At 45.2% G+C, this 25,530-nt stretch overlaps 1 protein-coding gene and 1 long non-coding RNA gene across 29 annotated transcripts in view; one reads left to right on the top strand and one right to left on the bottom strand.

Moving 5' to 3' along the window:
- MAD1L1 (mitotic arrest deficient 1 like 1) overlaps positions 1 to 25,530 on the bottom strand; it is a 352,087-nt gene that overhangs the window by 105,753 nt on the left and 220,804 nt on the right. For 12 of the 28 annotated variants that reach the window (XM_048064431.2, XM_048064457.2, XM_048064394.2 and 9 more), the window contains one exon: positions 15,374 to 15,581. In XM_048064431.2, coding sequence (XP_047920388.2) covers positions 15,374 to 15,581 — 208 coding nt within the window. Of the gene's footprint in view, positions 1 to 577; positions 733 to 8,681; positions 8,992 to 13,350; positions 13,581 to 13,836; positions 13,978 to 15,373; positions 15,582 to 17,144; positions 17,354 to 25,530 lie in introns of those variants that run through there. The other 16 variants (XR_007163490.2, XR_010825087.1, XR_007163485.2 and 13 more) reach the window with 16 other exon arrangements.
- Positions 18,550 to 20,307, top strand: LOC136786439 (uncharacterized). The gene is made up of 3 exons (XR_010825095.1): positions 18,550 to 19,079; positions 19,476 to 19,551; positions 20,170 to 20,307. It is a non-coding gene; the product is annotated as an uncharacterized lncRNA (long non-coding RNA).

The following is a 25,530-nucleotide window of genomic DNA, read 5'->3' as shown; positions in this document are numbered from 1 at the left end:
CCTATTGATTTGAATTAGGCAGCTGCATAATCACAGGGGCTGCAATTTTAATGAACATTTCAACAGGAAATGTAGAGCTGATTATATATATCAAAACAGGAAAGATCCAAAAGCTGCAGCTCCTGTTCTTTTTTTGTTGTTGTTTTGTTTATTGCCTTAGTGGGTACATTCAAAATAACTCTAGAAATAACACAGAACTTACCTGACCTCCCCCCTCTCTCTTTGGCTGCAGCTTCTTATACTTCTGGCTGCAACTCTGATCATCCTGTCTTGATACATGTCATTAGGCACAGCATTTTGAAAAATAATTAGGGATTCAATCAGATTTAACACTGGATCAAGTGCCTGGAAACTTCAATGCTGTGCTGCAGTTTTCTGTTAGCATACTTTAGGGCATGTTATATATACTTAATTAGCTAATGTTTATACAGTGCTTTGAAGAAATAAGGCACTATATAAGGGCTAAGCCTTGTTTTCAGAAAGGAAGAGAGCAGTGTTGAGACAGCATGGGCGCGGAGTAAGAACAAAGCTCTGAGCAACTGAACAACACCTTGTTTTCAGAAAGGTTTCAGGCCATCTAAAAAAAAATATATCAGCAGCTTCCAGCATCTAGGCGCTCAGAAAGAAAGCGAAGTTGTAAAACATGGGATGCTGCAAAGGCACTTAAATGACATGCTGTTGACACAGCGATACCAACGTCAGAAGAATGATCAGTCAGGAAGGCAGCAGCACCTACAGAGAGGAAAAACTTGGTGTATACACAAGCTCAAGGCATTGATTATTACTCCGTTAAGGCAATTTGCAAGATAAAGATTCAGACAGAGTTGTAGGCCTTGATGAAACAAAAATGAATGCACTTCAGTCCTGTGAAAACTCTTCTGAATACGAGTGGGAACTAATGGAATAAAAGCGCACTGCTTCCTATTATTTGGTAGTGAAGCAAGCAGGGCTCTTTTTGCTAAAGATACGGTGCTGTGTTGGCTGCCTGCTAAACAGCACGGAACAGAAAAATGGGTTCTCCACAGAAGTCATCCCAGCAGAAGCAGGGGATGGTGCGTAGTCTTCACCAGACTAAACATCCAGAACATGCGCTGATCAGGATACAGGTCACAAAGAGGCAGCCACATCTTCTCTGTTGGTCAGAGAACTTCCCAAGTTCTCACACAGAGCATCAGATCTGAACTCAATTAAAACAATTTGGAGAGAAATGCAGAAAGCTGCGGCTAACTCCACCGAGTGCAGCACTAGGTGATGCCACAACCAGCCACCTGCCTCGATACGGTGCGCTCCAAAGAGTTTGGGGCAAGTGATGAAAACCAACAGAGTACACAGGGAGCTTTAAAAGTGACTGCAAAGAGATCCCTGAGCTTCTGTGTTTGTTTTTTGGTATTCTTGTTGTTGTTTATTCGCCTATAACTAAATTACATGATTTCTTTGCAAGTCTAATTAGGCAGCTAATTGATACTGGTGCCCTTTAGCATCTGGCATTTAAGATTAAGTAAATAATAGAGAAAGCACATGCAGTACCCAGCAATAATTACGCACAGCAAGAGTTTGCCCCCCACCTTCCCTCATTTTAACATTATGTATAAATCTCTTGAGGATAACTGTCTTTAATAGCCAAAAATACACTGGCTCTATAAGATACTTGATAATGGTGTCTTTCCTCTCAGAGATGGTGGATCTTTGGCTGGACTGTTGGCTTTGTTTTACACCTTGCACTCCATGGAAGGAAGAGCTTCACTGCTCCAACTCCACCCAACTGCAGAGCATGTTACCTGGATCTTCATGGGGACAAACTCCTGAATCCATGAGTGTGAGTGCTGGGATCATGCATTAAAGATATGTGGTCAAATATCTCCCTTTCTCATGCAATTACTCCTTCCTGACGGTCCACACAATATTAAACATTCATTGCCTCTCCTTTCTGACTGCAGCTAACACTTTCCTGTTGGCCTTTTAACAAGACTAAGTTATACTGAATTAAAATAAAATTAAGCCGTGTGAAAAAAGCCCTTTGGACAAGAATTCCAGACATCTCTGCAGAGCACAGACTGAGCTGGGGTGACTCTGTGTTATCTGCAGGCCCGTTCAGGTGCTGCCTCCAACTTTGCCCACGCAAGGCTCACTGCAGGTTGCTGTACACAGGCAGCTCCACTCGCTGCTTCGAGGCAACGAGTACCGTACCACACGCGGGAAGGCTGAGCAGGAGACACATCTGCTAGGGACTCGAGCACTGACCTCTTATATCCGCGGAGCACTGCACAGACAGCTTGCAGTCTCACCGTAAGCAGTAGTCTGGTTTCCTCAGAAGGCTACAGATTAAGGACTGGACTCGAGTTGTAAGACCTAACCCATGACTTGCACTAAAAAGTGTAAGAAACTGCAGTGGCTACTGCAGACACAGCCTCTGCTGCTGCCACAATAAGCCCTCTTATGAGCCCGGAGATCATTGCCCACCTCACGCTCCAGCAGTTAACGTGAGCCAGACAGCCTGTCTAATACAGCCCTGATTTCAGCTCACCTGCACTACCACAGGCACAAGAGGGTTTTAGTTCTTCCAGAGCTGCCTAGCAGAAGGAATTGCTGCCTGAAGATTAGTGGCACAATCTCTTTACACTCTGCAAGCAAGAAAAGATAGCGTGGAGGCTCCTGCCCGCCTCCCATGGGTGCCGCGAGTCTTAATTAGTATTTCCAGCATACTCGGAGACCTTTGGACAGAGGGTGCTACAGAAGTGGAAAATATTATCATCATTACGCCTGCTACCACAAGTGCTGGAATTCAAGCCAGAGACTTCACAGCAGATGGTGAAGTCGCTAGCACGGCTGGCTGCAGTTATAATTTCTCTCATCACAGACTCTCCTTGTTGGAACAGACTTCACCTCTTGATTTCTGAAGAGCAAAACAGAACCTGCGCTGACAAGACTGCATCGCACTGGTCAGTACTGCTGACACATTTAAACCAGCCAGCGCTCCGATCGCTACGAAAGTAAATACTCCAATGGACTTTCTAATTAAAAAGAGCTTCACTTTCATTGCAACACTTCTCCAGCCTGTCACAGACAGCCCTCCCCTGAATTCTGATCATTAGAGGGAAACAACAAAGAATTAGTCAGCTTTTGTTAAGTGTCAAACATTCCCACTCTAAACCATGCGCAAAACAAGGAGAGACATTTTATAGCTCTCAGAGCAGCTTTATACCTTTCTAAACACTATTTCTGTACCTCTTGCTAATTGCTCATTTGCCCTGATTTTATGGAACAGCCTGGCTCACGCCGCCTTTGACAGAGGAGAACAGCAGTGTTTAACATGCTGCAATAAGTGGGATATGAGCACTTCTAATTTTTCTCCTTATTTATTTCTAACTGCGGGGGTTAGCAACCTAGAACTCTGAGCTACCTGAGAGGTAACTAACATGCCATTAGCTTTGAATCTATTGCCAAGTGCTGCAATTGTCCTCTCCGTTTGGCTGAGGACATCACCTTGCAGAAAACGACTTCACATACATGGGAACATCTTGCTTAAAAATCTTTCATTTCACCAAAAACTTCTCAGGGATTCAGGAATACAGGCACGGGATAATACTGCCCTTCTTTTTCTTTTTCTTTTTTCATGTTGTAAAATGTGAAGGATCCTACAGCAGAAAGAAGTGCTTTGAAATGGAAGTGAAGAGTAATTTCCACTACCCCTTGTGACACCATGGGAGTCCAAATACATTCTGCAGGGAGCTTACAAATGCATTGGCACACTTCCCATGTACCGAGGAGGGCACATTATCATGGAAACAACCCGACCAGGATTTATTTCAAATGGTGCCTGATGATGAAATTACTTTTAGCACATGCCTGTTAGGCAGACCTAACCTCGGTATTTCTAACTTAGGGTTTATTTGTACCACTTTTGTCTAACAAGACAGAAACCCGTCCTCTCCTAAGTTCTGCCTAATTTCAGTGAAGTCATGGCAATATGGCAGTCTAAAAGAGGAATCACACGCAGTCATTATCAGCCTATTCAGAGCACTCTTGCTGAATCTTTCAGATGTGCGTGCTGCCTTTGATGCCACTAGCGGTGAGAGCTCTGATGACACAGCCACGGTCTCTACTGAAGGTGGATGCTGCCGCTGCCTCTGGCCCTTCCTTGCAGAAGCCTCTGTTCTATTTAACTTAAGTACCTCCGCTGCACACCTGTAACAGTATCTGATCATTGCAGAAGGTAACCTTACAAAGCCACATACCTACCGAATGATCCACTGTGCTACAGCACTCCAGCAGGATGCATCAAGACTCTTCTACTCAACGAAGACAGAAACCTACTTAGCCAGTGAGTGAAAGGCAATTCAGAGTCAGATTTCAAGCAGCTTTTCATCAATCTGATTTTCATCCATTGAGCTGGATCTGGTTATACATAAGGACGAATATGCTGTTTTCTAATAGAGGCTGGGTTGATTTACTGCTATCTAACCACAGCTCAAGACAGATAACCTGGCAATGAAGTGGAAAAAGCATGGAAACACTGAAATAGCAAGTGAAGACTGCATCAGCTGCTGTGGCTACATAAACAATACAGGGTAGCTTTAGTTTAGTCTGAATAATGGATTGCTGGCAGCTGCTAAGAAATCCCTGATGGACAGGCATGACTGTCCCCTGAGATTTAAGTCTTGCTGTGATTTAACCCCCTGCCTCCACTGCCTTGACACAAACCCAGGTCAGCGCCACGCAGGATGCTACCTACTTACTGACCTGTGCCACGCTGAGAGCTCACGACAGCAGTGCTCAGGTCTCTGCACTGGCCACCGATGGATTCCCAAGGGGACTGCATGGCTTTGGCTTTTTTTTTCAAACAAATTGAGAGGGAATGAGGCCTTTTCGCTTAGGATCCTGTGCGTGTTGCAGTTTGAAGCTGCCTCTCCACACTTTAGCTGAAGCATACAGCCTTTTACAAGAGAGGGTGCAGTGCCCAGCTCGTCCCCAGCAGGGGTCTGATGCTTTGGACCCAATTTCCCCTCCAACTCGTCCTCTGGACACCCCTCTGGACATCTCTGTTCATAACCACTGGACAAGCTGCCCAGCATACCCAGACGTTAGCAAACCAGCTCAACAGGTGTGAAGATCCTAAGAGAGAGGGATGCTTTCCTTCCCTATTTACATTGCTATGTAGCACCACATTCAAAACGCTATCATAGCATTATCACATCACGGTACTGATGTCAGTGCCATGATTAAGATGGCAAAGTAATTACAAGTGCCTGTTTTTATACACTGATTGTTTTCCAAATGAATGTTCTCTATTCCAGATAAACCCTCTATGGATTAACGTTCCTCCAACTTGCTCGCTGCCTAAAATGTATTTGATTAGAAAAGCCTGATCAAAACTCTGCTTGACCATTTTTCAGCACTTCACCATTTTTCTTTTCCTCATCGGGAAGAAAAGTGTATCCATTAGTTAACCTTTTCAAACACATTCTTTTTGTAGTCTAATTCAAAGAGGATTATAAAAAAAAATCATCTGACTTGGCATGTGAATAGCTTTTTGTGAATGCAGGGCGCGAGCATTCATATATCAGCACATCAGCACGGGCAGATAAGGGGAGCTGTGCATGTGCTCGCTTATCTGAATGCAAGATCAGTACTGTGAAACCAGCATAAACACCACCGACAGAATCCATATATCGATGCAATTCTTAGTGGTACTAGTGCACTTGTGTGAATTTGCAATTAAATAAAGCTTATTCCTTAAAAAGAAAACAAGAAGTTAAGGATATAATTCAAGGTCTATTGAGATCAATGGGCATTTTTTTCAACTGCATTTGAAAATAGCTCCCTCTCCATCCCAACACGTCTTCTAGAATATTAGAAAAGAAATTACCTGGAATTTGTTTGTACCTTTTATAGAAAGGCCAGGCCTCAGATACTGAGTCTGCTTTCTCACCCAGCAGATTCAAAGCTCCCCTTTCCTCCATGGCCAACATTTCATGTATTTTAAGACACATTAGTTTCATACCAAATAAAGCCATTGAAAATATTACAAATACATGTGGGTGACAAATGAACTGATGCAGAAAACATAACTTCGAATCTCCTGACTTTTAGGCAATTAAAATATCAACTTAATTGTTGGATCTGTGTAGCTTCTCTCATTTTAATATGTAAATCAGTCTCTATTACTCTATAGCTCAAAGAATGTGTTACTCGGCTTACTTGATTAGGCTGGGAATTGCTGGTCCTGCTGTCACTATGTTTACACTTTGGTGACAAGTTTGCACATCAAATTCACATAATGCAATGTCATCAACTTACTCATCAAATATAAACTTCTTAAATACAGCCGCTGCTCTAGAGTATTGATACAGACTTATTTTTACTTCATTTGCAGCCTCTAAATAATCAGGGTAAGTGAAAAACAAAATCAAGAACACAACTGAAGAACAGCATTTCCTAGGGAAAACAGCTTCCCACAGAGAGATGGGTAGATAATCCAGACCGTATACACAGTTCTCCTTCGGCTTCTGAATTTTAGTTGCACATGATCCCCCTTTAAAATGTGGAACGAGTAGAGACTTTGTTTCTCAGTCTCTACACATTCACCCCACCTCATTTGGGATTCAGTTATAAGGAGTCCCTATTTATTTTGTGAAGACAGTTGGATTTCAGCTCGCAGCCAAGTATACCTAACTGGAAATTGAAATGAGGGCTCCAGAGAAAAAAAAGCAAATTCAGTAATTTTTTTCCATTATGAACCTGCCATAACAAGAATGCCACCATCTCAAATAGTGTTGAGTGAGAAAGAATAAATATGTTCAGTATTTTCCCACTGCTGCATCCTTCCTGAATCTAATAAATATCCCCAACCAAGGGGGCATTCACCTTGCCAGCACCAACCTTTTCAGGACGTTCCCTGTAACCTCGACACCCGTTACAAAGTTCCTCTACCACATTTCCCACAACTTGCTGCTGTTCACAAAGGCGTCAAGCTTTAATTTCCAGGAGAAACAATACATTGACAAGATGTAAAGATCTGAGGCTCTCCCCTGCCGGAGCGCTCCGCCAGGCTGGCAGGCTGGTTTTTCTAAAGTCAGGGAAATCGTGTCAGGCTGAATTTGAGACATCAGCACAAGCCTTTCTTCTCAATCCTGCTGATGAATGAAAGAGCATTTTCAATTGTGTACATCCAGAGGCCTTATGGCACATCGTTGCTAATCAAAAGCTGCTCTGTGATGCAAACTGCTTTAAGAGGCAGCTCATATCACAACCCCACAGGATCCAAAGGGCAGCTGCAGATAATACTGCATTTCCTTCTCCTCAGGAGAACTGCTGGACTGGAGACATATAGCAGGAGCATCCTGACTGTTACACAGTCCCAGGAAGGCAACAACCAAGTAAGGGGAGCCTGACTCAAATACCTAGATAGGAAAATGCGGCTACCAAAGTTTACCAAGACCCATGAGCTTCACAGCCTGATGGCTTGCTTCTGGATGATAAAGAAACAGGCAGCCCAATGGGATATGCAAGGACTAGGGCCAGGAATGGTGCTTCCTGCAATGTGGCAGCTTCCATGCGGTACATATTTAATGGTGTTTTAGTGATTTGGAGGGAGGAAAGGGGTTAAAATACGGGAGGGAAAGGCTGCAAGTCCTTACACTGCTCACTGACTTCTCTCCTCGCGAAGGCTCTGAACTTCCCCCGGTCACATCCAGGGGAACACAGCTACGTCTGGGGACTCGAAGGGACATGCTTGGCAGCAAGAACAATTCATCTTCACGGTTGCTTCGTGGTTCACTCAGCTACTGATGGACTAGGAACTAAAAACCCAAGGCAGCAGGCTTAAAAATATTGTTTTTATTACTGATTCTCCTCTACAGCCACATACAGTAAGCCAGGAGGAGACAGAACATTCCCTGCCAGCCCGGGTTTCTCTAGGTATGCCCGCACATTTTGTGTTGACTTATCTGGTCCCACACGATACCTCTAGACTTGCCACCTGCCTATTTGTACCTAGACATTAGCTACCTCTGCCTTCCCTGCCTGCCTCAGCAAAGTGCCCTTCCTTTCAGATGTAACACCGTGACTTTACTGCATTGGTATTGAATTAATAAAATGCATCCACCTAGGAAACATCAGCAACATTCTCCGCAGCAGCATTTTCTTGCAGTGCTACTCACTTCCCTTATCATCAAATTCAAGTCTGGATCTCTAAGTCCAGAGACCCTTCCCCTTGGGAGCCTCTTCCTCAGACTGCTACAGAAATCCTTGCAGATGTTCTCATAGTTCAGTGTTTAACTTCGGTCCTCTCATCACACACACTTTGTTGTGTTTTTTTCCCATCTCCTCCTCCCTCCCAACTTACATGACCAGTTCTTTCTTGGTAAAGCGGCCTTGTTTCGCTGGAGTAAGGGTTCTAATAAATACTTTTAATTAACTTCTACACAATGCCTAGCAAGAGGGTAGGAGATGCTTTAAAAAAAAACCAAAACTCTTCAGAGCCACTGGAGCTGCAATAGGTATTCTGCAGGTTCACAAGCTGCCTCTTACAAAAGCAGAAAAAACAAGGCCTCCAGGAACACGACACAGGAATTGGAAGAGGGGCAAGAAAGAAAACTCACAGCTCTGCTTTGTGAAGCTGAGAACAGTCCGTGCACTAACCTTTGACAGCAAGTTTTACACGCTCAGTAGCTACAACAGAACCAAGTTACAGGATTTATTATGAACCTCTGACTCCGCGGACTGCAGATGGAGCCGGCAAGTCCCAGCGATGTCTCAGCGGCACCTCCCAGCACAGTGTCACACGTTGCTGCAGGATTCGGGCATCCTCTGGGAGTTGTTGGGGCAGCAACCCCTGTCTGCCTGCCTGCGCTCTGCCCATTCACAGCACTCGGATGAAGTGGTGCTCAGGGGCAAGTCTCTTGTTGTCGAACAGACTCATGGCATGTTGCCACAGGCAGGGCACACTGCTTTCGATACATCCAGTGCTGCACAACTTCCTATCTGCCTTACCTCAAAAAAAAAAAAAAAACACCTGGGAATCTATCTGGATGACAAATGCTATATATGATAAAAGCAATATTGTATTTTTTTTAACCCAAGAACATTTCTTTCAGCCCTCCTGAGGTACTACAATGTTTGTCCAAGCCAAGAAACCTGGTTCTTTATGCACTGACTTCACCAGCGTGGAACATTTCCCACCAAAGGCCACGCTGCTGGATCAGGACACATGGAGGCTTCAAGGTATTTTCCCCTTGTGGCTGGGCTGCCCAAATCTATTGACAGCGTTGTAATGTGAAAGGGCTTTATAGACTGCCCACTAACTATGGCAACACTGTAGTACAGGAGGGCCTAGGCTGTTAGAAAAGCAGGTACATCCAGCAGCCCCACCTCACCACCTGCAGCGCTGGGACAAAGGAACGTGCACGGTAAGGAAGGAAATCAAAGCAAGCTCTATTCAAACTACCAGCTCATTCCCAGTTCTAATATACTACTCAGGTCCCAGACTGGTCTAAATGTCTTGCAGTAGAGAAAGTAGCCCCATAAAAACACTAATGATAATAACTAGCCAGGAGGTGAGGGGATTACCCCGGGGAGACACGGCTGTTCAGCTGCAAGGTCAGCAGGGGAAGGCAGGCAAGCTCCGAGCGGGTCAGGCAAACCGGCTCCCAACAACTGCTGCTAATAATACTCGCCCTGTGTGCTAGTTTCTGTTTCATTTGTGTTTTGCACATTAAAACCATGCAACATTTGCGATGCAGGCAGCAGTAGGGAATGAGTTTTCCTCAACAGGAACACGCAGCCATCTCTGGAGCGAAAGAGGACAAAAACTGTGAACTTCATCAGCACACAGCGAAACACTGGAGGCAAAGACAAGCTCTTTATAAACTTCAGAGGAAATTGGGATACGCAGAAAGCAATTACTTTCGTTGAAATACAAGCAGGGCACAAAGGCTAACATCCTGCTCTTACCAGAAGTCCCTTAACATTTGAAGACAGCAAACGCCCTGGACCTTCACTTTGTGTTTCTTCAGACAGAAGGCAATTCCTTTGGTACAAAGGTGGAGAGGAATTGTCCCATCTCCATTAAAGAGACAAAAGTCACCTAATGAATCCCTTCTGCACTACGAAAAGGCACTTCAGAGGTGCTACGTGATGGAGAAAGAGCTGCTCTCTGTGCACCCAGCTGCCCACCCTTGTTCAACCCACGAGATGCTCAGCACAAAGGGGGATGCGGATGCTGCATTTCCACATGCGCACCCACCACCAAAGGTCACAGAAGAATCCTTTGTCAGGTGGACTCAGGTTTCATTTGCAGGTGCAGCCCTCATCTTGTGTGGATTTCCTACACACAGATGGTAGCACCAAGGCTTCCAAGCACCAACAGCTCAGCCAACTGTGGATGGAGAATGGCAACTTTTAAATTCCATCTGCTCCTTTTTTGTCGCCTTCTGTGCTCAGAAACACATTCATCAGAAGCACAAGCACGCTGGGACAGTGACAAATTTTACCATCTCTGGCTTGTCACTTCAACAGGATTAGATTATTTTAGTATTAATTCATTACCCAATTTAATTCCAATTAATAACATTTTTTACAAGGCCCTGACGTGGCTGTGGTGCTGGAGAGAGCCTTCGCTGAGCACCAGATGTAGCATCTCTGTTAGGGTCCAACACCTGCTTTACAGTGAGATTCCCCCCCAGTTCTTCATCAAGAACCCCTTTTTCCTTCTTTTCTCTAACAAGAGGGAAAGAACACAGAAGCCATTAAGATTGATGAATAGCTTTCCTTTTAGGTGGGATTATGTTCAGGAAAATAGTTCACTTCCAAAAATTCTCCACAGATGGTTGAAATCAAGGTTGATTTCCCCACCCTCCTTTCTGCTGGGGTGCCAGCCTGTCTCTCAATAGAAAAGATATTAAAAGCACTTTTCCTCTTTCTCATGCGGAGAGGCTGGGTGAAAGAAGGGAATGTACCACTGTCCCTCTGGGATAGCAATAAATCACGAAAGCCAGTGGAAAACCTGTGTTACTGCAGTCCTCGGTCAGGAACCAGCTTCCACAGGCCATTCGTTCCTACCCTCAAAGCTACCACTTTTAAGATGAGATCACAAATGGAAATAATCTGCACCTGAAGCATTTTTATTTCTGCCTATGCTTCACTACAACAGACAAGCTACTACTTCTGCCAGCTGCCCACTAGCTGCTGCCGCCACCTACTTATGTGCTTGTAAGTAAGACCGAACTCCACCTCTGGCAGTGCCAGAAATAACAATTGAGAGTCCCACCAGGACCACACAGGACAAAAAAAGAAGATTTAAACAGAAATGGCCCAGAGTGAAACAGAAAATACAGATATGGATCTGGAAGAAAAAAAAGCAGAAGATGCAGCCTGAAATACAAAAGGCGTTGTAGGGAGCATGAACAGCACAGGAAAGAGAAATGTAGCAGTGGAACAGATTCCAAATCTGGGCAGCGATTCTGCGTGCCACCTTTCTAAAGCTGTTGCAATCTGCATCCCTGTTTTAGAGGCAGGAGGACTCAGAAACACTCCCCAGATGGCAGCCTGACCTTGGTGCACACTTCTGTTAACAACCCAGACCCGGGGAGGCACTGGGAGAGAAACAAAACACCCATAAAGTTACAGCCCATTCCCTTAATGGGGCTGCCACAGATCTGCCCCATTAATACTGGACAACCCCACGTGCAATTTTTACACTTTGAAAAAGGACAGTAAGTTGTTATAGCTCGTGTTGTCCAAACCTCTCCTTTGCAACAGCCCTGGTACTGATTTTAATAGAGACTATTACTTCATAAATAAGAAAAGGACCAGTGAACTACGTGGCAAGTTGCCAGCTTGTGCTGCAGCCTCCAGTGGTTATGCTCAAAAAGATTTAAAGTCCAGCATAACCTTGATTTTTAATAGAGTCACATTTAATGAGCTTTAACGTCCACAGTAATAATTTCCTTATTACCTATCCAGGAGTTGGAACCATGATCAGAAAAAACGTGTTGCACTCCAGTCCAGTGAATGAATTTAATAAAGGCCAATACATTATTATCAAAACCATCAACATCACCATCCTTAATACCTTTTTTGGTTGGTGCAATTATAATCTTTTGAACATGAAGTGCAATTGTTGCAGATCCCATAAGCTTGCTGAATGTAGCAAACCTGCCTCGCTGCAGGCCACCCAAATTCCTCACCTGTGCCAATAAGCTAATCAGGGCGTACGGCAAAACGGGGTGATAAAATCTTACATTTACCTTTATCTGTCAAGAGGCAAAATGCAAACTTACGTATGACCTTTGTTGTCTTCCCACTTTCATCCACACCTCCTGCTCTGAGAGGAGTCCAGTCCTCAGTCTCCCCTCATCCCGTTCAACACTGAGGGACCTCCTGCCTCTAAAGTTCAGGATTGAATTTGCCCCTTGGATGCACTGATCAAATGAGTTAAACATAAACATATACTTGGATAAACAGGGATAGAGGTATTGCAGCTGACAGAAAGGGGTGCAAGAAAATTCAAAATCTTGTTGTTTAGTACAGAAACAGTTCCACAAACCTCCCTGAAAACTGCTCCCTTGTTATGCACAATAAACCTCACTCCCAAAGGCAGCCAACTGCACAATGACACACAGAGCTGAGGGAGCTTCTGCCACAAGCTCTTGATTTCACACCTTGAAAATATACTAAAATGGAAGGCACATGGCAGCTCTCCACTACTGCCATTCCTGTGGGCAGAGCTGTTGAGATCTTAAAACAACAGTGAAAGCTTCATCTTCCATTTCTCGTTCCAAGAAAGACAGTCAAAGTTTTCTGGCCATGAGGATCCGTGTTGTTAAACCCCTCCTAGAACAGCTGTCACATCCACACTGGGACTGCTGCATGAGCTAAGCAGGACGGAGTCAACGCAAAAATAGATGCAGCTTGCACAGCACGCTCGATGAGCTGTTCCCTAACCCGCCGTGAGCTCTGCCCTGCCCCAGCAAGGTGACCAAGCCTGGCAGTCAGCTCATTTAAAGGCAGCTCAGACATGCCCGTGCGCCTTGCAGTCACAGTGCCACACCATCCCCTGCATCTCTTGCACATCCCAACAGATATACCTGGAGTCTTTAACATCAGACCGTGCTGCTCTGTGCTCCGCAGCAGAAAGGAGGGTTTAAGACTGCTTATGGCAACATTCCCTGTGCACGACAGTGATGCTCACAAGTACACAAAATACAAGAAAAAAAAAAATCTTTCTGTATAACCTGGCTTACTATAAGCATGCCCCGGTCTCAAAGACAGTCATCCACAGGGCTCCTCTATCCCTCACTTACAGCTCTTTTCCCGTTTCTGTATACAGGAACCACTTCCAAATGCACTTACAGGCACTTGGAGGATGCAGAGGGCCCTCCTGTGACTGTGATAAATGATGGCTAGAGACTGTCACCAAAGTATTTCCGACCCTGCCAGGCTCTGCAACTGATGCTCTCTCCCAGCTGAGTTGATGAACAGAAGTCAGAATGATGTAGCACAGGACTGGGGCAAAAGGTAAAAAAGCACCGCATAGACGAGAGGCTGGAAACGCACTGAAACCCAGGGAGCTGTTTGTTTTCCTGTCAGAATCAAAGGCAGAAGAGAAAGAAGCTTTAAAAATGCATCCCCTATGAGCTAAAGAAAAACCTGGTAACATCCCAGCACAGAAATGCCGCTAAAAGCAACTGCATGAAAGGCAGCGGAATAATAATTATGAATAACAAATCACAGGAGGCATACATGAGAAACACGCTCCCCAAGAAGAAACGGTCTAATTACTGTAGATGATACCCCAGGGGCTCATTCATCAACAGCAGAGACACGGAGCTGACCTCACCTCTGCACTCCTCTGCCCCTGACCGTCACTCTCCCCTCCGGGCTTAAGGGGCAGTGTCAGCCGCGCGCCTCTGCAGCATCAGATGTGCCAGGCTGCTCGGGGGTATGATGACAGACAAGGGCACTGGGCAGCAGCAGCCACTGTAATTTAAAAACCAGCGAATTTCAAATGCAAATTGCAATGTAAACACTGTCCCTGAGAACTGCTCGGGCCCCACCGGCATCTCAGGCTGGAAGCTCCTACAGGCAAAGATGGCCTTCCCTAAACGTTCGGGAGATGTTTAATGCTTCTGCATCTGCTGGAGCATCCACTAACGGCAGTGACAAACTGTCATTGCACCTCTAGCAACCCATCAGCTCTTCATTTTATAAACCACCCCATCTACGCTTCTCACCATCCCATTTTTGAGGCTATGTAGTACCATAATCCAGCATGAGATGCTGGAACAAACACATTCTCAGCAGTAATAAAGTACTCTTGTTTGAGCGATGGAAAAACAAGAAAGCTACTTTCAGAGAATTTCAGTGCCATAACAGTGAAAGATGTTTTCTTCTGTGGATTTTCGTCAAACAAGGGCTCTGCCATTTTGTGAGTCTCAAGTTTCTGGCACACGTGGCTTGAGAGGAAAGCTCTGCCCTCTTGGCCACATCTGAGGGAGAGCCCTGACCTCTGGACACTGCCCACCTACGTGCTGCCGGAGCACAACAGGGTAGCTCCACACAGCTCTTCAGCTTTCTCTTATTTTTCTCTTCTCTAACAAAAATGTTTTGAGGGTAAACTACATGTGAGAGAATTACAGCAGTAAGGTCTCTTGGGCGCTGCAGCACAACTCGACTCTGCCTGGTCGCCTCGCCGTGTTGTAGGTGATGGGTCACATTTTTTGATATTCTTACCTTGATTTACAGAGTCTGAGAGCACGTCTGGAGCTGTTGACTTTGGGGTTACTGTACTAAAAAGCCTCACGTATGCATGCAAAGGGAAGAAAGGCTGTACTGGAGGAGAGCCACACATTCTGTGAAATGTATTTAGCTTAGTGAAAGATGTACTCTATCTTCATGCAGTATTGAATGTAGCTGTGATTAATGGGGCACATATACACTGATAAACAATATTAATTTGTTTTAAGCCAGGTCTGAAAAGATTTCAACCACTTGCTTCCCTGCAGCTATGAAAGTTATTTCCTGCTGTTTGTACTACCTCAAGGGCTAAAGCAGCCCTGAAACGAAGGAAATATTTCCTTTTATTCTATTGGCAGCACCAGCCTGTGAAGGTTGCTGTATTGGTATTTCATTTATCATCAGCAAATGATATGGTTTATTACTGTTTATCCTTACCACCTACCCTCTGTACCAAACCGGTACCAAATTGGACTGCTACCACACACACTCTCCTGCATCAGCCCTGCTTTTCTACATTTGCCTCATAACCATTCCAGCAAGCACGCTGTCTGCAATGCCTCCATCTGCTTCTGCAGTCAGTTCCTCTGGCAGTACGGACGGATAAGTGCATCTTCATGACAAGAAGCCAGCAGCCTACCTGCAATTTCTTGTGGCGACTGAAAACTCCCGACTCCTTCCAGATTCCCATGGATGGAGCCGCCTCCTTCAAGCACCCTCACCAGCTCCCTCAGCCTTTCACACTCCTCCTGGAGCTGCTGCTGCTCCTCCTTGCGCTGCTGCTTGGCCAGGCTCGCCGGGTTCATGCTGAAATGAAGAACTTTGGTTTTGCTGGGGTCATAGTCACCCTGCGTGGCAGAAACAGCAGAAGCAAACTGAGTAACTGATCCAAACTCCAAGTCCACCCAACTGTACCCACCCTTTGCATGAAGACAAAAAAACGTTACAGCAGAAAAAGGGAAGTTCATGCAGCAATTTTTTATTCCAACAGCTCAAATCAGCTGAACCCGGGATTGCTTCTCCTCCTCTTGTTACTCAAAAAAAAGAAAGAAAGAAAAAAAAGAAAAACGGAAGAAAAAAAACCCACACCAAAGAAATGCTCAGCAGAGCTTGCTCCTTGGCTGACACCTCCATTGTTAAATTTAACTCCAGAAATGAAGTTTTATAGCTGTATTTTACATCTCTTGGTAGTAGGAGATTATAAGGAACACACAAATGCATAGTTAAATTACAGCAGGACACCCGGTACCAGCCTAATTTATTACCAGTATGAGCCAGCCATGTCCACATGACTCCGGTGCTGGAGTCATTAGCAAGTTGTATCAGCTCATCCCAAGCAAGCGAACAGATATTTCATTTTATACTTTTTTTCTCAGAGGTTAGCTGTATTTATAGCAGCTTAAATAGTCAGTCAAGTCCTAAGATAGCAAATTAATATTCTTCCAAAGTGAGAGGAAAACACTGATGCTACATTTGTGATTTCAGAGAGATAATTTTCATATAAACTACAGGAAGCCTCACAACCATAAAAGTAGGAAAGCATGGACTAATCCTGGCTTCCACAGCACTCTGCCCAGCTGAAACCCTATAGCACTGCCTGTATAAAAAGCCATTTTATATGGTAATATTTTTCCTTCAATTAAATCTCAGGACCTAAAGTGATTTTACAAACATTAATTAACCCTCAAGAGCAGCACGAGGTAGGCATTATCCCAATTTTATCATTTAATTTTCATTAAAGATAAACTGGAAATTTAAACTTGGGGGAGGGGAAGGCAAACTAAAGAAGAGATTGAGCAACTTCATCCTGCATGCTGCTGGTAAGAGACCCCAGAAAACCCTATTAATAAATCTCTTTTGCAGACACCGAAATGACTCCATCCAGATACTTTAAAGCACCTCCGGCCACGGCAGGAAGGGAACTTCCGAAGCTCGCGGCCTCGCAGGCTGGCAGCAGACGCATCACTAGTTCTAAAAGGGATTTGATCGCAAGAGCATGGGATCCACGTGCTGGTGAATGTGAGATTCTGCCACCAAAAACATCCTTTAATACTCTGCACAACCTGAAACCTTGAATTCCAGCACGACTGGCATGGAAAGCGTCAATGTACCCGGAAACCAACGGGCGTATCAGGGCTGTGGTTCCCAGAGAAAGATACAAAAGTGGGGTATGGATATCCCTCGTATCTGTACTGTTAGCCACTGATATGGTGCTTCTTGGGGGAAAGCACAGCAACCACATCTGCTGGGGCAGAAGAGAGGGTCACCATTTCACTGTGTGAGTACAGGTTAAAAAAGAAAAGGGAGACCTGATCTGTATGTCCCAGGCAAAGAGCAGATGGGAGGAACCCCCTGACATGGGAGGACTCAGAAACCCCCCCCAAAGGGCTGCCTTAGCCCAAGGGACTCACCACGGAAGCACTTGGGTGCCCCTTCCAGCTGTGTGCCCCCCACCATCAGAGCACGAGGTCTTGGTGCCCTCTGTCACGTACCCGGCGGTGACACATCCCCTCCTGCCACCCGAGGCCCCACGGTGCTCAGGAAACCTACAGGAGCATCTGGGAGGGCAGCACCAGTGCTTTGGGCACACAGCGATGGGGCTTTGTGACCTCATCTCCATGGGGAGGGGGAGACAAACAGGCCGGTAGGACCAGGGGAGGAAACACCCCCACTGCCAGCTTCGGCCAGGAGAAGTTTAGATGGGAACTGAAGGACGGGGACCCCACGCAGCAGTCCGATGTCTAACAGAAGGAGCACGAAGGCAGCTGAAACGCCAGCTTATTAGATTTATTCTCCCCAGCAACACCCTGGCATTTACAAACCTGTCTCCGCAGCCGGCGGTCTAACTTCTGGTGCTATTTGCATTTGGGGCTCCTCTCCCCTCCCGCTCCCGCAGCGAGGCAGCAGGGTGGCCAGGGCACTCTCGCCCTCCTGTTTGCCTTCCCAGAGAAGGGAGCCAAACCCAAAGTTTGCGGTGCTGTTTGCACTGGCTGGCAAAAGGATGCTCTAAAATCAGAGCCGCGGAGCGAGGCTGCACCGCCGCCAATGTCAGGCAGAGATCACACCTTGGCTTGCGCCTGCGATTTCGTACTGCACCATCACTGCAGAAGCTCACGCGTAATGGAAAGGCACAGGACGCCAGCAGGATGCGAGTGGGGAGGGAAACCATACAAACCTGGAGATTGCTGCCCCCGTCCGTGCCGGGACCGCTTTAACGCAGGCAGCGTTAGTCTGTTTTGCTGGTTAGCTTCTCTTTTAAAATACCTCTCTGGCCTTTCTGTGAAGTGCTGCCAAGAAGCTGCAGTGCTTTGTCTTTCAGAGCTTCTTCAGCCTATTTATTCTCTCCTTTTATAACTTGCACCCTTCGAAAATCATGCTTGAAAGCTCAGCACTAAAACTCAGCCTTATTTTCAGGGCTCACCAGCCTTCCTGAGCACGTCAGTCTGAAGCTACAGTGCCAGAGCTCCACGAGACAGGCAAATCTCTCAAAAACTCGCTGTGATACGAAGGCTGTATCTGAGGGCTGTGGTACAATGCATCTCATTTAACATTTCTGGGAGATCACTAATATATTTGCTATGCTGCTCACATTTCGGGCTGGGGCAGTAGCTTTCTCTTTATTCTACACAGCACAGATAGAACCAGCACATTTCTCCCTACAGCTAAAGTATTAGTGCTGCTGGTTTGTATTATAGTAATGCCTAAAGAAACCAGGAGACAGAGATCCCAGTGTGATAGCCACTGTGCAAACCCTACAAGAGATTGCCATCCGAAACCACAGAAACAGACAACAGAGCCTGAAGATGCCGTGTGTGAGCGGAGGAGAGGTACAGACAGATGCAACCTCCAGTTCAAGGCTCTCTAGCATCACCGTGGCAGAAATGGAAAGAAAACTTAACTTTTAGATGATCCCCAGAGCCACCAAGCCATCCTGCTGCCATACACAGATGCACCAAACACAGCACTCCTGAAGTTGCTGGAAAAACTAGGGACATCACATAGATCTTCAACCAAACACAGGGAGCTTTGCATGGAAACACTGCACACTAGAGCCAATTTTGGGTGAAAGGGATGAGATGCATGTGTACATAATATCGGGCAGCAAAAACAGCACCACAGCTTCTATCATTTGGAGTGTTTTTCCAAATTCCAATGGTGGGAAGTGACTTAGGTTTGCTCCAGGAACATTCAGGGCTGGAAAATGCTAGATACAACAGACAGCAAAGCAGCATTACAATCTCACTGGTATTTGAAGGAAATGAAACTTTAATGCTGGTAAGAAAGCAGGAACCAAAGAAAGCAAACCTCCTCCTCCTCCTCCCGGAACCCCTTTAGCTCTGAAAAACGTAAGTTGCTGGTTTTCTCTGTCAACTGTTCTTCCCCCCACAATAAAGTGGTCTTACCGATCCGAATTTTGTCCCTTCCGCTCTGCAGTGGGAGCCTGGAAAATGGTGTTTCTGGCACAGGAAGAGAACTAAATGAGACTTGCCTGTTAAGAAAACCATTTCTAATCTAGGGCCACTGATGAGGAAGAACAAAGAGTGGCATTTGAAAGGCACTGTGCAGAAGGGACTCTGCCATGCACAAGGCTCTTTGAACGGGAGCTGAAAATCCCCAAGCGACTGCCCAGGAGCAGCTCCAGATGCTGCTTCTGCATTAACCTAACACAGGCAAGGAGGTATTGCTTGTCAGAGTTAACAAGCATCTTGCACCAACCTGCAATGTATCTCATTTTTTTCCAGGAAGTGTGAAAAGCGTGCTCCGAGTTTGGAACTTTGGCCTCAATGTCAGAATCAGCCAAATCCACTTACGCTTAAGGTGACCTCATATAAACATGAGACATTTGGGGAACAGAACCAATACATGACCTTTAGACAAACCCTTTGTTGGAAAAAAAAACAGTAAACCACCACCCTGTCCCTGGCTCATTCAGCAGACTCCTTGCTAGATTGTTCTGCTCATCAGCACATCATGGCCAGTTCCCAGAGAGCAAAGGTGATACACTACTGCTAGCTTCTCTGCAAAGCCCGCTCTTTACCCCTGTTTTTCCCAATACTTTAAAATTTGGCAACTGTAGAGATGCAGAAGAGAAAATAACTTGAAGTGGAGAGAACTGCTGGCATTCACTGATTCTTCCTTCAAGGAATAACACTGAGCCAGTAATTCAGATTTGTCAGAAAAATGTACACAGAGCTTCAGTTCAGAAGGAAGCAATAAATACCTTGATTGATTGCAACCAAGTCTGGTTGACACTTAGCAGTACAGTGAATTATTCATTCCTGGAAAGTAAGATGCTAACTAGCTGATTTGGTGCTTAAGGCAGCAAAAACATTTTTGTTCTCCCAGAAGGGCACCGGACATTTTACAAAGATTTGTTGACTCCATGTTAATATGTTCTACGATTTGTGAAATAATGTTCTGATGCACCGTCCTTAGCCTTCCAGCCACATGCCCCTAGGACACACACAAGTGAAACTTTCACATCGACCACTGAGAAGGAATTACCAGCCCACCATTTGTGTCCCAACTGCGCAGACATTATGCGAGACAGCCACCGCAGATGCAACACAAATACTGTCTTAATGAAGTACGCTCCAGGCACACCCTGGGAGATGGAACAACAATTTATTAAGATTGTGGCTATCAATAAACTTCCTGACAAAAGGCTAAAAGACCATTGAAAAAAAAGAACTTGCAACAGGACCAGTGTGCCATCCAGAAAAGATGCACATGGGCGAGTCAGATACTACCACTCTTCTCCTGCTTCCACCTCTCAGTCTGGAATAAAACCACAGCACCTTGAGGAGATAATTGTGCGGATGCTGCGTGTCATTTCCTAAACTTCTATCATCGGCGAACGGTATGTTGGCGCACATGTTAGAATTACAGCTCCAAAACTTTCCAAGTCTTCTCCCCATTAGGGAAGAATCAGTCAAGTGACAAAACAATGAACGAGGACGAGATTGCTTTAATCTCTGGAAAACAGAAACTTTTCCCTTAGAAGAGCAGTTGTTAGGAATAACAATGAAAGCTGCCAGTGACAGCACCTTGAAAAGGGCTGAGCTTATTCTGGCATCTCTCCTCACGATCGCTTGAAAACTGCACAGTCTCCATTCAGAGACGTCTTTCTCCAGGAGCTACAAAAGCTTTCACTTCCACAGGCCTACAGGTAAGGATAAAGCACCTAAAACTATGTTGACTGCTTCACATTTGACAAAACATTCTGTGCTTAACCACTCCATTTAAGATCTATTTATCTACGGCAGATATTGCTAAACCAAACGTAGAACTGGTGGCAAAGGGAATAACATGAGCTGTTGTGAATGCGTCTGTCTAACGTCACTTAATGAAATTAAAGCCGAGAAGTTCCCGCATCCCAAGGAAGCAATGATCGTCACCGACAGCAAGCACTGTCAAGGATTTTCAGCTGCCTTCTGATCCTCGGAGGCTCCTCCCGTTTATTGCACTGGCATGCAAATTGCTCCAAACCCATAGATGAGGCTGATGCACAGTGAAGTGCCGTATTTTTTCATAGCTTTGATGTCTATCAACCTTAAAAGATTAGGCTTTCCGAGCAGTACAATAAATTCTGGTGCAGCATATGGACAGCTGAGTTTAATCGCTACGCGCTTGCAATGCAACAGATTGTGCTTGCCCCTGCTGAGAAAAGGCTGTCGGTTGGAAGCTCTTCAAGGGAAGGACCATTTCTTCCTTTGTGCGGCTCTCGCACACACTGAGCGCCACCCAAATACGAGCAGCACACACTGCTGCTTTCTGAGCTAAGGAATTTGTTTCCGTGCTGACGTCTTAAAAGAAAAATCTTCAACGTTTCTGGACTGGGACGCATTATTCAATACCGGCGAACGTAAATAGAAACAATCTAAGGGGATTAGTGGATTGCATCAGCTTTAAAGGAATGATGGGTCAATAGTTACCTTGGAAGAACATCCCAAATGACTACATCTATCTGGAGGAGATGGATGAGAAAGTTTCTTAAATACAGATAAAAAAATGTAAATAAGCCATTGGAGAGGTGGTGGAGGGGAGTGTCTGAAAAGCATCCAACTGGCCAGAGAACGCACTTGCTTCCATCTGCTACCTCTCACAGGCGAAAAGTAGCTTAGATGGTGAATGCTAACACGCAGCAGATAATGGGGTACAGACATGGGGGGATGAATCTCCAAAGCTGAATTTGTGAGTCCTGAAGAAGCAGCCTGCTACTTGCCCGCTGCCAGTACAGCCTGGTTTTAAAGTTTGGTAAGTTCTGGACTAAAATAAAAATGGCATATCCTGTACCCTCCAAAAACAGTAAGAAATTAAATAGAATCACTGCCTAGGAGGCTGATCAGAAGCAGGTCAATGATTTACAGCATTTAGGTTAGGAAAACCAGGGGCTTGGGGCTCCAGCAAGAAAGGCGGTGCCAAAAAGAGGGGCTCCCAAAACCAGAAGTGGTCTGAGAAAGAAGGGGACGCTCCTGGCTGGAGGAAAAATCCTGGCAGTGAAGGAAGATGCTGGAGATCAGAGAGATGCTTGGAGACAAAGACCAGGGGATGCCTGGGGACCTTGGCCAGTAACACCAGTGACTGGTGACCACGAGCAGCACAAACCAACCCAACGCTCTGCCCAACCTTCCCACCTCAGCAGCGACCTCCCTGTGGGGAGGGGACATCGAGCCTGAGAGAAGGCAGTGATGAGGTAGGGGAGTCAGCAAATAACTGGGAAAAAGCAAATCCCAGTGTCCAGATCTACCATGCTATTTACTCTGTCCCACCCAAGACTGTCTCCTCTCTTCATTTTGTGACAAAATGTTACTGGAGGCCTCTGGCTGGTCTCTCTCGCTGTGTCAGGATCCAGCTAGAAAATTCTTGCAAAATCCAAGTTTCTGCTGCTAAAAGGGCTGACACTGCTTTTGGGGACCTGCAAAAGCTTATTCTTGGATTCAGGTCCTTCTGAAATCAGAGCCTTACACAGGTCAAGCTGCAATAGCAATGCACGCCCTTCCCAAGGCTGCAGGCTTCTGGAATGACTGCCTTACTCTTCCGAAAACATGGGGTATTTGTGAGTAAACACAGCTCCACACACACATGGGCTCCACACACAGCCAATAAATACTCTGCTGCTTTTAGTGAATTATGAAAGCTGAGAAGTCACAAATCATTAGAAGTCTCTGCTCAACGCATTTATCTTGTAGCTTATACTTAATGGTAGAGCATTTACATCGAGAATCATCTGTTTTTAGTCTTTCATCAATATCCCTTGGAAATTCTACTCTAAGATGAAGAATAAAGAAACACAGTGGGAAGGCAAAATTGGAATTTATCACCTGAACGGCACATGCAAATTCTCCAGCAATCATAGCTCTTGTTGCAGTTGCTTATTAAACTAGAGTCAGCCGGGCTACACAGGTGAGCAGCTTCAACTGGCCTAGCTTTATTTTATTTTTAACAGCTTCTTTAAAAAAAAAATAAAAATAAAAATTCATTTTGGATTCTCAACTGCCTTGAACAAATACGGGATGCATTTCTCCACATGGTACAAGGCTGTCTTAGAAAGCTTAATCCTTCCTCAGGAAATGCCATTTTAATGGAAATTCTGTTTCTTGGGTTTGTTCTTTTCGTTTCTTTGCTCAGGCTTGTTAAAGTGATTAGAGTAAAACCCAAAGTAAACTGCATCCCACAGAATTCCCAGTGCACGCACCGCACAGAGCGCAGCACGCTGACCAGCCCCGCTCCCTCTGCCACACAAGATAACTCCAGCAAGGGATCTTTAAAGCCCTCGGAACAGGGGCTGTAATAACAAAAACGGATTGCAAAGATGAGACAAAGCAAGATAACAAATAAGCAACCACCACCACCTGCTCCTCAGAGCTTTGCCAGAAGGCAAGCACACGAAATCACAAACAGCTGGAAAAAACCTGAACGTGCTGCATGTCGGGGAAGGACTCGCTTGTTCCCAGCAGGTCTCGTGCTGGTGCCCTGCCTTCCTTCCTACATTTCTCTCTCCATCGTGTGTGTGTGTATCGGCAGCACAGACAACTCGGGCAGCACAAATTCATTTGGGCAGCCTTTTCACCCCTGTCTTAGCCAGTTTGTAGTTCAACTCCTGCTACTTCTTCCCCAAAACATGAAGATCTTTCTTCTGCCCCAACAATGTGGCCTCTGGTCCATACACCTTGATTCAGGCAGCCCTTCTTCTGGGGCCTTCTGGACACCCACGCCAGCCATTTCCAGAACAGCAGAGGTGAAGATAATCTCTGATTGTCTGTTAGGTCTCTTCATCCCCCAATAACTCTACCACAGCTCCCACCAGTACATCAGATTTCAGATCCTTACCTTCACATGCCATGCCATGAATAATTATCCTGCTTTTTTCCCCCCCATATTACCTTCCCCACCCCATCAGTAACACCACCTCCAACACCTGGATCAGCTGCTCCTTCCCCAAAGATCTCTACCATTTTATTTTTCCCCTCTGAGCTGATCTGCCACACACATACTCATTGATATTCCTCCCTATGGCCCTCTTCTACCGCAGCATCTACAGAAAATCAGCAATGATACAGAGAGGCAGTAGGAGTTAGGAGGTATTGCAGACAAAAAGCTCTAATCGCCCTAATCACACCACTCTAACACCAGACCACACCTTTTGGTACAACATGTAACACATTTCGGGCACTGCTGCAATACGAATAATAAAATAAAATGTCTCACCAGTGCTGCTGAAGCCCTTCAGGTACAGTTTTAAAAAGAAGATCTTTTCTTTATGCCCACTTTCAAATGCAATATCCCCTGGAGGATGCAAGACTGCAATTTGCATAGAGTAGGCATTCGGATGAGGTCTGCCACGCAAATAAATGTGACAAGAAGGTTAAGAGTTGGGACAGCTAGACATGGAGTGACATGAAGTTGGGATAACTGAGAAGAAAAAAATACATTCAAACATTCACCGTCCCTTTCATTTGCAGCTCTTCATTTTATTGAAATTGAAGAAAATCATGGGCCATTTGAGGACACTTTGTTACCACCTAGATAAAGCTTTGAATTTCAGGGTTTCTACTCCAGTTTTTTCAAGCCCTGGATTCCTGCCTTTCCAGAGAACAAAGTCCATAAAAAGTTGCTGTTATTTATACTCTGGTAGCATGCAGAGACCTGTGATGGTTCAAAAACCTCCGATAAAGATACTGGGGAAACAAAAACAATCTTGATTCAAAAAACAGCCCCAAAGAGCTAATAGTTTGAGTTTTAAAAATTCTTTTTCAGAGACAAGAATTAACTTCACAGCAAGAAATGATGGTTCTCATAGATCTGAATTTCAAAAAAACATTTTATCAACTTTGCCATACAAACGAAGTCACCGTTGGTTGAGAACACTGTTATACTGTTGAGAAATGCCAGACCAAACCTGATTTTTCCAGAGAAGTATACAGTGGAAAAAAAAAAATACTACTTTACTGCTCTGTTTTCTTATTGTGCATGCAACGTGTACATACAGCTACTGTACAAATAGACCAGAAAGATAGAAGACATTTGAAGTAAGGTTTTTTGTAGCATTGACTGCAATCCAGATATTCACCAATCAAAGCCTTCCCTCCCAACAATGCTCTATAAATCGCACTTTAATGTCTCAGTAATTCTGCGTTTCCTTGTAAAGCTCTACTTTGGAATGAATTCAGATGGGATTTCAAGGGGAGATCACAGAGAAGAAAAGCAGCACAAATCCGCTGTGCTAGCCCAGGATCCTCCTTATTCAAAGAGGCAGGGAAGAGTCAGAGTGGAGTATGATACCTGAGGTTCCTC

Source organism: Anser cygnoides, chromosome 15 (assembly GCF_040182565.1).
Source record: "Anser cygnoides isolate HZ-2024a breed goose chromosome 15, Taihu_goose_T2T_genome, whole genome shotgun sequence".
NCBI classification, from domain to species: Eukaryota; Metazoa; Chordata; class Aves; order Anseriformes; family Anatidae; genus Anser; species Anser cygnoides.
This window is presented reverse-complemented; position numbering and strand designations above follow the sequence as displayed.